At 45.2% G+C, this 16,084-nt stretch overlaps 1 protein-coding gene across 3 annotated transcripts in view; it reads right to left on the bottom strand.

Moving 5' to 3' along the window:
- Positions 1–15,618, bottom strand: part of LOC144686211 (aquaporin-3-like) — a 33,125-nt gene extending 17,507 nt beyond the window's left edge. The window contains exons 1-2 of one of the 3 annotated variants that reach the window (XM_078551307.1): positions 15,404–15,618; positions 8,982–9,108 (exon numbers count right to left, since the gene is read on the bottom strand). In XM_078551307.1, coding sequence (XP_078407433.1) covers positions 8,982–9,108; positions 15,404–15,511 — 235 coding nt within the window. In that variant the 5' untranslated portion in view covers positions 15,512–15,618. The remainder of the gene's footprint in view (positions 1–8,981; positions 9,109–15,403) is intronic. The other 2 variants (XM_078551318.1, XM_078551311.1) reach the window with 2 other exon arrangements.
- Positions 15,619–16,084: the final 466 nt, after the last annotated feature.

Here is a 16,084-nt window from a genome sequence, read left to right as displayed (position 1 = left end):
ACAATAATCCAAAACAAAATTAATCTGAATTTGGAACAACATGGGTAAATCGATGACAGATTTGTTAAAAGCAAATTGTGTTTGCCTAACATGATTGAGTTCTTAAGATAGCTTATGTTGTCTAGATAGACTTTCAAACAGCATTTGATTAAGTGTCACATAATGGACTTGTTAGCAAAAATGGAAGCCCACATGGGATCAAAGGGGCAGTGTTGATACCAAGGGACAGAAGGCAGAGTAGTGCGGAATAGCTGTTTTTCAGACTGGAGGGGAGTGTACAAAAGTGCCCCCCGACCCCAACCCACCGCCAGGGGTCAGTATTAGGGCCACTGTTCTTTTTGATAGATATATGTTAATGAACCAGACTTGGGAATAAAGGGCATAATTTCAAAGTTTATAGAGACTCAAAACTTGGAAAAGTAGTAAACTGAGGAGAATAGTTGCAGATTTCAAGAGTAATAGACAGACTGTTGAAATGGACAAAAAATGGTAGATGAAGTTTTAATGTGGGGTAATATGAGGTGATGCATTTTGAAAGGAAGGTAAATATAAGGTAAATGGTACTATTTTATTTCAAAGGGGATACAGGAACAGAGGGACCTGGGGGGGAATACGTACAGAAATCTTTGAAGGTGGCGGGACAAGTTGAGGAGGCTATTTAAAAAATGTATATAGAATCCTTGGCTTTATAAGTAGAGGCATAAAAGACAAAATCTCTGCTTAGATCCCAGCTGGAATAGTGTGTCCAATTCTGTGTCCAATTCTGGGTACCACATTTTAAGAAGGATGTCAAAGCCTTGCAGAGGGTGTAGAGGAGATTTATTAGAATTGTACCAGGGCTGAGGGGCTTCAATTATGTGGAGGGACTGGAGAAGCTGGGGTTGTTCTCCTTGCAACAGAGAAGATTAGGGTAACATTTACTATAAGCTTTCAAAATCAAGAAGGGCTTTGATGAGTAAATAAGGAGAAACTGGGCAGAATTTTCCCGTTGGCGTGCGGGCGCGTGGCCCGCACGTCCGCATGTAAAATGGGGTTAGGTTTCATGGTGACATTGGGCGAGCGTCCCAACGTCACTGCGCGACGTCGCAATATTTCGTTGGGCGGGCGCGCGAGGATGTCTGATGCGCGCCTGCCATTAAGCGACAGGCCACTTAAGGCCCTTGACTCACCAATCGACGTCGATATTTTGGCACCCGTGCAATCTTCAGGTTGGCGCACGGGTGCAACGGGCAGGCAGGTAGGACACATTTGTATTAACCTCATCCACGGGTGGGATAAGAGAGCTCACTGGGTTCGAAAGTGTGCACAGTCAAGTATTTATTTTTCAAAGTTATTGAAACTTGCCTGTGTGATCTGCAGTACTTCAAAATGCATACCAGCTGCTTTGTCTGGACTCTTAGCCTTCAGGTCATCACAATGCAGTGAGGAATCTTTTCTGGGCCTGCAGGTTTCAAGAAGCCTTCCCTGAGACTGGGAGTGGGAGCTGAACTGTCCACCAGAGGCAGCTCCTCTGGGGAGGAAGAGAGGGCTAGAAGGGGGAGAAGGCCAGAGTGCACAAACAGCCTCCAGGGGAGCCACCTTTGGGAGGACAGGCGCAGGCACAAGGGGCACAGGGCCAAGAGGTGGACCAAGGCGGAAGGGGCCACAGAAGATGCCACTATCCTGCTGCCAGGGTATACCGGCAGCGAAGCAGCTACCTCAATATGTCTGAGGTGCAGTGCCGAAGGAGGCTTTGTCGCTCAAGGGAGACAGTCAACTATATCTGTCAGATGATTGAGCCTGAGATTTCCGCTAACTGTGTGGGTGGACACCCCATGCCAGTGGCTCTGAAGGTCACAGCTGCCCTCAACTCCTATGCCTCTGGCTCCTTCCAGGGGTCAGTGGGTGATCTTTGCAGTGTCTCCCAATCAGTTGTCCACACTTGTGTCAAGCAGGTTACAGACACTCCGTTCAGGCATGCATTGACCTTCATTCACTTCCGTTGGGACCAGGCAAGCCAGACACGGTGAGGCAGAGGCTTCGCGGCCATTGCTGGCTTCCCCCGCGTCCAGGGTACAATAGACTGCACACATGTGGCCATCAGGGCGCCAGGTGAGCCCGGTACCTTCGTCAACAGGAAGGGCTTCCACTCCATGAACATACAGATAGTCTGTGATCACAGGATGCTGATTTTATGAGTCTGCACAAAGTACCCAGGCAGCTCCCACGATGCCTACACCCTCAGACACTCCCAGGTGCCGGAGCTCTTCAGTGCTCCAGCCCAGCTTGGCTGCTGGGTGACAAGGGCTATCCCCTCAAAAGGTGGCTCATGACACCTCTCCACCATCCAAGAACAGAAGCTGAGCAGCGATACAATAGGAGCCATGCCTCCACAAGGGCTGTGGTGGAGAGAACCATCGTTCTTTTCAAGACACGCTTCCGATGCCTGGACCGCTCAGAGGGCGCACTCCAGTACTCCCCAGGTTGTGTCTCGGAGATAGTGGTTGCATGCTGCACTCTCCACATTCTGGCACTGGAAAGGAGGACACAGTGGACGATGAAGACGTCAGCGCAGTGGCTGCGGCTGCGCACAATGAGTCCGGCAGTGAGTCTAAGGATGAGCATGAACAGGGAAATGCCGAGGGGGTAGACGCTGACCCAGGCATACTGCAGGGAGGCAGGGACACCTGGGAGGCTTTAATCCAACAAACCTTCAGTTAGCACACCATGGATTGACCACCAGGACAAGCCTGGGCTGTAGACTCCATACTCGGTACCTAAGCGCAAAACCTGCCAGGTTAGAAACAGTAACTAAGGGCCTTGTTAATAAAGCTGAATGCCCAACAAAGCACTCATTACATTTTTAGAAACCATACACATGCAGAAGAAAAGAGGCACCCTAAGCCATGGTGACATATCTGAATTTGATATGTCAAGCAAACAAACTTATACAAAAAAAAAGACAATAGTGTTATAAATCAGAACAAATCATAAGGACCTCATCTCGGGCCAACACAAAAGCACCAGTGAAAAACCTGTGGTGTGCCTAAGGTGCCTTATGTCTTCGTTTCCAGGTGCTGCGTCTTGGTGCTGCCCCATCGCTCGGACTGGCGTCTAAGACAGCCTGCAGACTCTGCTGTCCTGTTGGCCTTGATGACCTTGGCGGTCGTCCTCTGGCATGTGGAGCCTGTGTTGGCCCCGCCCAGGAGGGAGCTGCCATTTCCACAGTTGGCATCTCCCCAGTCATCGCAGCCTCACCGGATGCTACGGTCACTGGCAGAGGGGTGGAGGAGCTGCTGCCCTCATCCGGAGCGCCCTGAGAGGAACCCGCAGAGTTGACAGGCAGCTGCTGCGCTGACGTGAGGTCGCTTCGGACCTCCCTGCTCACCATGGATGGATGGGCAACGAGCTGGGAAACTTGATCCCCACACCATCTCCCACACTGGCACTGACCAGCTGAGGTCAATGCCGCTGTAAGGGCTTGCTGGCCAGAGCGCATCCCCAGGAAGCCCTGATGGGTCTCCTAGAGGAGCCTCTCAACGAGAGTCACCACTCTCTCCATGGAGGACGCATGGCGCTCGGACATGTGGCTCATTGCTTCGGCGATCGACTGCATAGACTCCTCCACCACGGAGACCAAGCCAAGCATTGCCTCATGTATCTCCCCCAGATGCTCCCGCACACCCGGCCACATTTCCTGCCCCTGCTGCGTCGCAGACGACTCCAGAGACACATCATCAGGCACCGACTGAGCATGTGCCTGGTCCCCTGAAGTCCTCCGACTGCTGGCGCCATGAGCACTCTCTGTCTCTGCCAGCTGCTCCAGTGATTGTGAAGTGCCCTCACCACTGTGCCCCGGGACACGAGCCGATGTTCGAATTCCCACCGAGGTGCGAGTATCTGCGCTGGTGCCTGCCTCGCAGAGATGGTGTGACACTGGTGAGACTTCAGGCCCCTCAGGTGTGAGGGGGGGCCTCTGCTGCTCCTCCTCCCGGCCCTGCTCCGATGATGCTGAAAGGAAGAACAAGGACAGTGGATCAGTTAACATGGAGACAATGACATTTGTCCCTGTCCCCCGGATCATTATGCGCTCATCCTTCCATAATCAATGGTCAAGCCATGTTGCAAAATTAAATCAATTAACATTCAGCACTGCTATAGCTGTTGGGAGAACAATGCTGACCTCACTGTTGGGCATAAATACCTGGCTGTGGCACCCCAGCCTCGCCGACACCAGTGGACCTAGGCGCATGGCGTCTCTCCAGATCCAGGGCCTCCTGCTCGAAACGGCTTAGAGCGGTGATCTGTGCCTGGCCACCACCAGTCCTCACACTTCCTGCCGCATTGTAAGCATTCTTCTCCTGAAAATGAGAGACGAGCATTGATTAGTGCAAATTACACATGGTCTCTCTTCATGCACGGCCCACCCCAACCAGAGTGGAACATTGCAGGGCTCCAGTGCCTCCTCACCCCACTGCTGCTGAACACTCACACAAAGATGCTAGGCCTGTTCCCCACCCCTCCACCCCACCTTGGACACATGCAGCCTACATCACGTTAGGCACCACATAGTATATCCTTCCGTAGCAAGGAGGCGCAAGCATGTGGAGTGCAGAGCGCAGCAGATGGTTCGTTGCCATGCCACCTTGAAGCTCCCCTCCCAGCATCTCATCACCCTGACTTGGACATGTCCTGGAGTTCAAACACAGTGCCTAGGTGCAGCTCCTTCAGGTTGCCCCCAAACCAGTCATGTGGGACTCAGTGTAACACATGCTGTGGGGGCAAAACATATCTCTTCATCACCCTCTCAGGCTGACCTCAGCATGGGCAATATCTGCTGGCCCACCCAGCAAAGGACAAATGCCGTCAATGATTCAATGCAGTCACTACACTCAGACTTAGAGCGGTGGGGGTGAGGGGCGGGGGGGGTGGGTGTGCAGCAAGGGGGTAAGCTGACCTGTTGGGTTAAGTGGCCAATGCCAACATAGTACTCACCCTGCCAGAGTGCAACAAGTCATTGAAGCGTCTGTGACACTGGATCCAAGTTCGCCGCACCATGTCGCAGGAGCTCACTACCTCCTCCCAGGCACGTTTCGTCATGGGGTGGGGCCTCCTCCTCCCATCCTGGGGAACCAGCACCTCCCGCCGTGCTGCCACCTCCTTGAGGAGTGCAGCAAGGCAGTCATAGGAAAAACAAGGGGCACACTGGCCCCGCGCCCTACCCTCCGGCCTGGCCTGCCCCAATGGCCTACCCTCCAGACTGGCCTGCCCCGAAAGGTTACCCTCCAGCCTGGCCTGCCCCGATGGCCTACCCTCCGGACTTGTGTCACCTCCAATGCCCCTCTGCACAGCCCTTCGCCCAGCCATTGTGAACAGCCTTTCCGAGGGCCTTCCTTTATGCAGGTTGCTGGGTCACCATTGGACGCAGTGGCCTGAGCGCACCCGCCACCGCCCGCCTACTCCCGCTATGTACGGGAGTCGTGAAGTACGCTGGGCTGGCCTTAGTCGGCCCGCCAGTGTAAAATGGCAGCACGGCCCCAATCGCGAGTAGCGATCAGGTCCATGCCCACCCGCACCCACTCCCGCTCCACCCCCCTGCCAACCAGAAAATTCAGCCCACTGTTTCCAGTGGCAGGAGGGTCAGTGGCCACAGATTTAAAGCAATTGTAAAAAGCCAGACATGCGATGAGGAGAATTTTATTTTACACAAGTTATTATGATTTGGAATGCGTTGCCTGAAAGGCTGTGGAAGCAGATTCAATAGTAATGTTTGATAAATTCTTGAAAGGGAGAAAAATGCAGGGCTATGGGGAAAGAGCAGGAAAGTGAGCCTAATTGGATAACTCTTTTAAAGAAACAGCAGAGGCAGGATAGGACGATTGGCCTCCTTCTGTGATTCTAAGATTCTATGATAACGGGAGATGACTTATTTTCAGGAATATTTTGATTACTTTAAGGGCTGCATTTTAGATTTTTCATTCTTTCCCTTCCTCCCCTGCTGCTATAGCTATCCTATGATTAGGAGTGTCCAACTGAACAATATTCTTGGTTCACCGGCCTAGTCACATGATTGACACTACAGGAAGCAGAAATATTGATCAAAATTGTCTTTCCAAGTGTCAATCATTTAGCTAAGGTTTAATAGTGCCTAAACACAGCTGTACCATATTTTCAGACAACTATCATTCAAAGGGTCCTAGTTTCTGATATACTTATAAAACATTGAGCATAAGTTTCTGACATGTTTGGGAAAACAATACTTAAAGTCATTAATCGGTGGGAGAATCAAAGTAAATGTTGCAGGTGTACAATGCTGAAGTTGTCTACATACATGCTGCTAAGGCCCAGCACAGAACTGTCACATGCAGGAAGAGAGGTAGAATTTTCACAGGGTTTCTCCTGATCTCCTGATTCTCCACCTGGAACACCTAAGGAAAAGGCACCACGAGTTTTGCAATGGGACCTGGGCCTGCACAAATTGGTCACCAACTGGTAAATTGGTATGCTTTCCGCCCATTTATACCCAAAAGACAGGTGCACATATATCAATTTCTACACTAAAACCTCAGAAATTACCCGAGCATCACTCTCCCATATCCAATCCTTGAATTACGCAGAGACAATGAATCCCATCCATTTTCCTACCCTTTCATGGAACTTTCTCCTCCACCAACCTTCCCAGTTCATCTACCACTAGAATTGTCAAATGAAACAGCACAGAAGGAGAGCATTCAGCCCATCATGCCTGTGCCAGCTCTTTGAAAGAGCTACCCAATTAATCCTGCTCTTTGACCTTTCCCTGTATCCTGTAAATGTTTGCAGACAACTAGATTAAAAGTCATTTGACTTATGATTGCAAAAGAGGGGCTAGACATCATCCCATTATTCCAAGCTCTTTTCAAGTGAAAGATGAGGCTTCCACACCACTTCCCCAAGATTTTCTGTTGCCTTCTCCCTAATTTTGTATTGCAATTTGAGCAGGCAGAGGAAAATGGATTGATGATCCGTGACTGCTTAGAAGTCACTAACTAACAATGTGTTAGAAAGGGTTAAAGAGGTCAGATAACTCCATTCTTATGTGAAATTTTAAGGAATTAATGAGAAAGATCATAAGATTAAGCAGTATTATCACTGAGCAGGTCAGTGAAGCAAATTTTTACGGTTACTTTTTTTTAAAAAAAATTTTCATCCATGGGGTGTGGGCTTTGCTGGCTGGGCCAGCATTTATAGCCCATCCCTAGTTGTCCTTGAGAAAATGGTGGTGAGCTGCCTTTTGAACTGCTGCAGTCCACCCACAGTGTTCTTAGGGAGGGAGTTCCAGGATTTTGACCCAATGACAGTGAAGGAACAGCGATATATTTCCAAGTCAAGGATGGTGAGTGACTTGGAGGGGAACTTCCTGGTGGTGGTGTTCCCATCTATCTGCTTCCCTTGTCCTTCTAGATGGTAGTGATTTTGGGTTTGGAAGGTGTTATTGAAGGAATCTTGGTGAATTCCTGCAGTGCATCTTGTAGATGGTACACACAGCTGCTTCTGTGCGTCGGTGGTGGAGGGAGTGACTGTTTGTGGATGTGATGCCAATCAGGCAGGCTGCTTTGTCTTGAATGGTGTCAAGCTTCTTGAGTGTTGTGGGAGCTGCACTCATCCAGGCAAGTGGAGAGTATTCCATCACACTCTTGACTTGTGCCTTATAAATGGCTTTAATTGAGTTGGAGATAGCTGGTTTGGAGGCTTTGACTCATCAAAAGGAAGCTAGGTTTGAAATGTTAAATATGTAAAGATGGCTGAAGTTTTAGAATGTGAGGTGATGAGAATTTGCATTTTCAGATAAATTAGGGAAGTTTGAATTTTAAAGAGATGTTGGATGTTACACCTAGCCAGAGAAGCTAAGCCAAGCAGTGTGTTCATTTTTCCCAAAGGTTACTGGCAATATTAGCAGCATGAATAGATTTATATTATGAGAAAGGTTCCAAAGACATATGGGAACAATAGAATTTGCATTAAAAGAGAGAAACATGTATAAAGCAGAATGAGGCTATGTGTTAGGCAGACATTGTAAGATCTACCAGAAGTGTGAAAAGCATCCAGTATTTGTACATTAAGCTGCTGTCTACAGAAACCAAAGCTGGGAAAAGCCACTTTGAATTCTACTGTCCAGGGTATTGTGTTTGACTTGCCTGGATCTATTTAAATCTATTTTTTACCATTGCCTTAGCAGGGGTGTAATTGGAATCCAAATTAATTAGGGATTTTAGGAGTTATAATAGTAATTTGTGGACCTATGTATGTGCTTTAAATCTTTTCTTTTGTTAATAAATATTTAATTTGGTTTTATAAAAAAATCTCTAGAGTCGTGGTGGACTTATTACTATTGAATTCAGGGCATGCATCTTGAAATAAAATATAAATTGCAAAATCATTGTGACCACGCTGTCAAGTTTCCCTCGTGGATTTGATCCAGCTGGCATACATCATCTGCTGCAACATAACACTTGTGTGGCACGAATGTTACTTGCCACTTGTCAGCCCAAGCCTGGATATTGTCCAGGTCTTGGTGCATTTGAACATTGACTGCTTCAGTATCTGAGGAGTCGTGAATGGTGCTGAACATTGTGCAATCATCAGCGAACATCACCACTTCTGACCTTATGATGGAAGGTCGTTGATGAAGCAGCCTGAAGATGGTTGGGCCGTGGACACTCCTGCAGTAATGTCCTGGAGCTGAGATGATTGACCTCCAACCATCTTCCTTTGTGCTAGGTATGACTCCAACCAGTGGAGAGTTTTCCCCCAATCCCAGTTTTGCTAGGGCTCTTTAATCCCATGGCAACATTTTCTCTGATCCAAAGGTAGTTATTTTTCTATAAAAACTTGGTCTACATGTAACTACATGTGCAATATCTTTAAAGTTATTTTAGTACAGCATATATATAAATATTTATATTATATACATACATATATATATATAAAAGAGAGAGAGAAATGTATAAATGAGAATATACCTGACACTTGGCCAGCTATTAGTACACCGAGCATCACTGCAAATCCAAAAGCAAAATTAACAGTCAAAAACATTCCATGTGTACCTCTGCTGAGAGTAACTTGTGCCAATGCTCCACAGCCAAACAACTGTAAGGGAAAGAAATGGAAAAAATAAATACATTCCATATTTGCCATTTGAACTTTTGTTTCCCAATTTTGTCTATTCACCTCCTTCCAGCATGAGTATGGAAGAGTGTCGATCATGAGTTTCAGGTATGGTTTATGATACTAATACTGTCAAAAGAAGATTACATATATAATGCCATGTCACTGCAATGGTATTATTGCTCTGTATTTGTGCAAATAGATTCTAAAAATATTATTGGAAAACCCTGGACTCAACATTAAAGAGACAGAGCTTAAACCTCAACTTGAACTGTTAGCGTTTTTCATTGGTTGAGATTTTCTTGCATATCAAATTTCTCAGTGGATCGCAGGGCAGTTCCTGAGTGCTCCAACTCAACAAGAACGCAGAACTAGCCTTGCCCAACAAGAGTGCCCCTTAGCCTAAATTAAATACCTGATCTGCTGAGAGTTTCCAGCATTTTCTGTTTTTATGGCATGTAACTCACAGCACTGATGCCTGAATTTGATCAAGTAACAGTGTCTAACTCTTTACATAGGAAACCATCATGCTCCTGACCAGAGCCATCATAAACACTGTTCTAATAATAGTCACTGTATCAGTCTATTTGAATTGTGTAGTAATTCAGTCCAGCTCTAGTCTGAAGGATCATAATGGTGTGCTACATGTTGTACATTTGGCCTTCCTCAGAGGTCTTCTCAACAAGAAACCATGAACAAAGTTGCCATTGACAGAAAAGGGTTCAGGAAGAAGAGCAATAGTAGCAGTTTAGAACCATAGAAAAGTGACGGCACAGAAAGAGTACATTCACCCAATCCTGTCCGCATGACTGAAAAAGAAAAAAGATAAAAACTAGCTGCCCATTTTAATCCCACCTTCCAGCACCTGGTCCATAGGCTTGCAGGTTACAGCATTTTAGGTGCAGATCCAGGTGCATTTTAAATGAGTTGAGGGTTTCTGCCTCCACCACCAAACCAGGCAGTAAACTTCAAACACCCACCACCCTTTACCTCATGTCCCCTCTAATCTTTCCACCAATCACCTTAAATCTGTGCCCCCTGGTAATTGACCTCTCCATTAGGGGAAATAGGGCATCCCTGTCTACTCTATCCAGGCCCCTCAATCTTGTACACCTCAATCAGATCACCCCTCAGCCTCCTCAATTCCAAGAAAAACAACCCTAGACTATCCAATCTTTCCTCATAACTGCAATTTTCAAGCCCTGGCAACATTCTTATAAATCTCCTCCTTTCTTTCTCCTAAGCAATTACATCCTTCCTGTAATGTGGCAACCAGAACTGTACATAAAATTCAAACAGTGGCCTAACCATCATTACATCCCTGCTTTTGTAATCTATACCTCATCCAATAAAGGAAAGCATTCCATATGCTTTCTGTACCACCTTATCCACCTGTCCTGCCACCTTCAGGGACCTGAGGACATACGCTCCAAGGTCTCTCACTTCCTCCACCCCTCTCAATATCCTCCCATTTATTGAGTATTCCCTAGCTTTGTTTGCCCTCCCCAAAGGCACTACCTCACACTTCTCTGGATTGAATTCCATCTGCCACTTTTCCGCCCACTCAGCCAAACCATTGATATAATTCTGGAGACAACAACTATTCTTTTCACTATAAACTACATGGCCAATTTTTGTGTCATCTGCAAATCTCCTAATCATACCACCCACACCTAAGTCAAGTGAGCCCTGTGGAACACCACCGGAAACTGTTTTCCATTTGCAAAAACATCCATCAACCAATATTTCCTGTCGCTGAGCCAATTTTGAATCCAACTCGCCACATTCCCCTGTATCCCAAGGGCTTTTCTGACCAGTCTGCCACGTGGGACCTTGTCAAATGCCTTACTAAAATCCATGTAGGCAACATCCACTGCACTACCCTCATCAATCCTCCTTGTTACTTTCTTAAAAAATGTGATTAAATTAGTAAGACATGACATTCCCCTAACAAAACCATGCTGACTATCCCTAATTAATCCATTCCTTTCTAAGATACAGTTTATCCTGCCTCTCAGAATTGATTCTAATAATTTGGTCACCACTGAAGTCAGACTGACTGGCCTATAATTATTTGGTCCATCCCTCGCACCCTTTTTAAATAATGGTACAACGTTCGCAGACCTCCAATCCTCTGGTGCTGCACCTGTATCTAGTGAGGATTGGAAAATGATTCTCAGAGCATCTGCTATTTCCCCCCTGGCTCCCTTAAACAGCCTGGGATACAATCCATCCAGCCCTGGTGACTTATCCTCTTTCAAGGATGTCAGTTCCTCCAGTACATCCTCTCTCACTATGCTTATTGTTTCGAATATTTCACATTCCTCTTCTTTAACTAGAATATCTGCTTCATCCCTCTCCTTAGTGAAGACAGGGACAAAGTACTCATTGAAAACCCTGCCCACATCTTCTGCATCAGAGCACCAGGGGGCTCTAGATTTGGCAGTACCATCCATTTTCTTTGTGGGGACATGTATATACTGTGCCCATAGAATCTCGCTTTTGAATACTTCCCATTGATCTGTCACTGGTTTCCCTTCAAGTAACTGTAACCAGTCCACATTCGACAAATCACCTCTCAGCTTCGTAAAATTTGTTTTTCCCCAATTTTGAACTTTTACTCCCGCTCTATCTTTATCCTTTTCCATAATTATCTTAAATCTAACTGTATTATGGTTACTATCTCCAAAATGGTCACCCACTGCTACTTCATCCACTTGCCCAGCTTCATTTCCTAAGACTAAATCTAGAATTGCACGCCCTCTCATTGGGCTTGTTATGTGCTGACTGAAAAAGTTCTCTTGAACGCAGTTCAAGAATTTTCTGCCCTCTGTGCCTATTACACTCTTCATATCCCAATTGATATTAGGGTTGTTGAAGTCTCCAACTATTATTGCCCTATTGTTTTTGCACTCAGAAATTTGCCTACATATTTGCTCTTCTATCTCCCTCCCACTATTTGCGGATCTATAATACACTCATAGTAGTGTGGCTGCCCCCTTTTTATTTCCCACATGGCCTCATGTGATGATTTATTTAGTATATCATCCATCCTCACAACCGTAAGTGATTCTTTAACCAATAATGCTACACCCTATCTTTTTTAGCCCCCTCTCTATCATGTCTGAAAACATTATATCCAGATATGTTGAGCTGCCATTTTTGCCCCTCTCTAAGTCAAGTTTCAGTTATAGCAATGATATCATGCTGCCATGTGTCTATCTGTGCCCTCAGCTCATCGGCTTTGTTTGCTATACCCCTCGTATTTAAATAAATACCTTTTAACATTGCCAAATTCCTGTGCTGTAAACCTTTTAACCTTTGCATCTTCTGTCTTTCAGTCACCTGCTAATTTTCTGAATTCCACTCCCTACCCTGAATTTGTCCTATCTGAATCTGCCCTTAGGTTCCCATTCCCCTGCCAATCTACGTTAAACCCTCCCCAAAGGCACTAGCAAATCTTCCTGCAAGGACATTCATCCCGGTCCTATTCAGGAGTAGATCGTCCGGCTTGTACAGATCCCACCTTCCGCAGAACCAGTCCCAATGCCCCAGAAATCTGATATTGCAGAGGACAACTTATTGCCAGCTACAAGAAACATTCGTGCTATCTTCTCTAGATTATCAAATCTGGCTACTGCAACAACAGTCTTCCCTTATCCCACCACTTATATACCATCATCCACAGACCCTTTTCTGTACACATTAACTCCCAAGAACCAATTCATAGCACTTAATGAAAGCATTCTCAAACATTGTCAATAAACAATGTTGGCATGTGCAACAACCTCAGTGAGAAGATAATTTTAACAAAAACCCATACTGGATATGCACCTTGTGATTCTTACCACTGTACTTCCTCCTACTGGTGTGCCATATGTCAACTTGTACTTCTAGATGTGGCTACAGTGCATTCCAGTAGGAGCCTCTGAGTTGGAGTGACCCTTATTTCATAGCAACCGAGTCCTGAGAAGAGTGCTACAGGTTGCCTTTTGTAGCTGACTAGGCACCGTCGTCCTTTTTATCACATGTATCATACATGCCCATTCGTGTATTAGCCTGTGAGTAAACAAACCAAGTGCCACCAAAGAGATGAATGAAACCTAGCTGCAGCATAGTCCCAGGCTGGAAGAGACAGCTGTCTCCAATCTAAATCCCACACCTCTACGGCATAAGGCTGTGCTTTGATGAATTAGGGCTTCTACCATAGATGTGCATAAGTACTGCCACATGCTCCAGGATGAGTGACTAGAATGCTACTGGCTCTATAAGTGTTAAAGATAAAACTTTATTCCTTTAAATTTAAAATTTAAAGCAATAAAATCTCTGCTACATTAATAATAGGGTAGATTCTCCCATTTGCTCCACCTGTTTCTCAGCCATAAAGCGGGAATAGAGAATTGGAAAATTGGATGAACATGTCTGATAAATCTTTCAGTCATGATATTCTGTCCAGCTGCTGCCTGTGCACTGGGGCACATTGCAACAATCATGAGCCTCTGAGCATCAACCATGTTAAGTCCAGAAGAGGATTAGAAACTTCTGCCGCCAACTCAATGAGCTCATTACTGTAACCTCCATTTTTAATAAATTAATTATTATGGGAGGCTTCAATGCTTAAGAGAGGAATGTAAAACAATTAATCACCAGGGAAAGGGTACTGAGAAAATTATTAGAACTAAAGGCTGACATGTCCCCAGGGCCTGATGGACTTCACCCTAGGGTTTTAAAATTAGTGGCTGCGGAGATAGTTGGTGCATTGGTTTTAATTTTCCAAAATTTCCTAGATTCTGGAAAGGTCCCTTCAAATTGGAAATTATCAAATGAAACTCTTCTATTCAAGCAGGAAACTACAGGCCTTTTAGCCTAACATCTGTCATAGGGAAAATGTTAGAATCTATTGTTAAGGAGGGTGTAGCGGGGAATTTAGAAAATCTTAATGCAATCAGGCAAAGTCAACTTGGTTTTTTGAAAGGGAAATCATGTTTGAATAAGTTATTAGAGTTCTTTGAGGAAGTAATAAGTAACATGGATAAAGGGGAACCTATAGATGTGGTGTACTTGGATTTCCAAAAGTCATTTGATAAGGTAACACATCAAAGGTTACTACACAAAAAGAACTCATGAAGTGGGGGTGGGGGGAGTAACATATTGTCATGAGCAGAGAATTGCTGTGTTAACAGGAAACAGAGTAGAGATAAATGGGTCATTTTGGGTTGGCATGCTATAACTACAGGAGTTCCATAGGGATAAAATGCTGCAGCCTCAACTATTTACAACCTATATCAATGACTTGGATGAAGATCCCGAATATTTGGTTCCTAAATTTGCTGATGACACAAAGATAAGCAGGAAGGCAAATTGTGAGGAAGACATAGGGTAGAACTTTTCCGTCGGCATGCGGGGGCGGGCCTGACATGCCAATGTGTAAAATGACGCACAATGACATCGGGCGTGTGTCCGACGTCATCACGCAGCCCCACGATATTTCGTTCAGCGGACGCACGCCATCGATATGTAAACGGCCTATTAAGACCATTAAGAAATTAATTGAAGTACTTGTTAATGCTGCCTGTCCAAATTTACGGTTGGCGGGCAGGCGAAAAGGCCAAGCGGCCTTCGCGTTTCTTAGGAATCCTCATCCACAGGTGGGATGAGGTTTCCTAAAGCGTTTATTAAATAAATAGAACAATTTTCATTTAATATAAAAACACGTCCCAACTCATGTGACACAGTCACATGAGGAGACATGTTTAAATCAATTTTAAACCATTTATTCATTACTTACAAAAGCCCTTCAATCTCCCAGAGGCAGCTCTGCGCTGGCCCCAACTCTCCCCACTGCCACAGGTGGCACTATTACACTGGGCGGGCCTCAATTGGCCTCCCCGTGTAAAATAGCGGCGCGGAGCCAATGGGCTCTGCAACCGCTCCCGCCCGTTCCTGTCGAGCCCACCCGCCGATTGAAAATTTCACCCCAAAGAAAGCATTGATCACTTTACAGGTTTCCTTTATATAAAAAAAAATACACAGTTGCTTCATTCATTTTCAAAGCTAAAAACTGGCTTCTGGGCTTTTGATAAACATAAACATGTTCCGCGGTATAACTGATTTCAACATTTGAAATTGTTTCTACGTTACTTTTTAATTTACATTTGTAGTAATCTTTACTTTGTGACAAACGGCATCAAATGATACTTTGCAAAACACCTAACAGTTGTAAGTACATAAAGTGATTGACAGTTGTAATGTATAAATCATGAAATGAAATACTTACCACAAGAATTAACGTTCCTAAACATTCAGCAAGACATTCTCTTACCAACAGATTTCTTATTCTGAATGAATCTTCAATTTTTCTGATCAGTGCCTTTTGTTTTCCCATTTTGAATTGAGGGATTGAAGTTTTGTCATATCAATGTTAGTGCAGCCCTTGACTCAGTGCAACAGCAAAATACTGGAGCTCTGCTTTTGCCTTTAAATACCCTCAAAGTCCCACGGAAAGCCTCAGGCGTTGCTAGACAAACACAGTTTTTAAAGCAGGGTGGTTTGGAATTTACATAACACAAAACCAAACTGACAAATAATATTCATTTTACTAAACTGTGTGTTCCTGCCATATTAGTGCAATTAGATTTTTTCAAATTGCTATAGTATCTACTAGGCTTTGAAGTGTTTGTTTATATGGTCTATGGACTGAAATTGTAATTCCAAAGAAAGCACAGATGTTTTTTCAAAAATCCAATCACGGACGAACCTCATAGCTGTTGTTAAGAAAACAAGAAATTGTAATATTTTTCACCTGGTAGTATCACTGTCATATTTCTTACGTACTGGAAGACAGGCTGTTGGGGTGTAATGGTAATTGGAGTAACAGCCAGAGTAACAGCAAGAGTCTGAAACCAAGGGGAGAATTTTCCCCATATCGGGCGGGCCAGTCAGGAGCGGATGTGGGTGG

The sequence above is a fragment of the Cetorhinus maximus genome, chromosome 1, assembly GCF_964194155.1.
Source record: "Cetorhinus maximus chromosome 1, sCetMax3.hap1.1, whole genome shotgun sequence".
Classification (NCBI taxonomy): domain Eukaryota; kingdom Metazoa; phylum Chordata; class Chondrichthyes; order Lamniformes; family Cetorhinidae; genus Cetorhinus; species Cetorhinus maximus.
The sequence above is the reverse complement of the archived record's forward strand: the minus strand, read 5'-3'. Positions and strand labels throughout refer to the sequence as shown.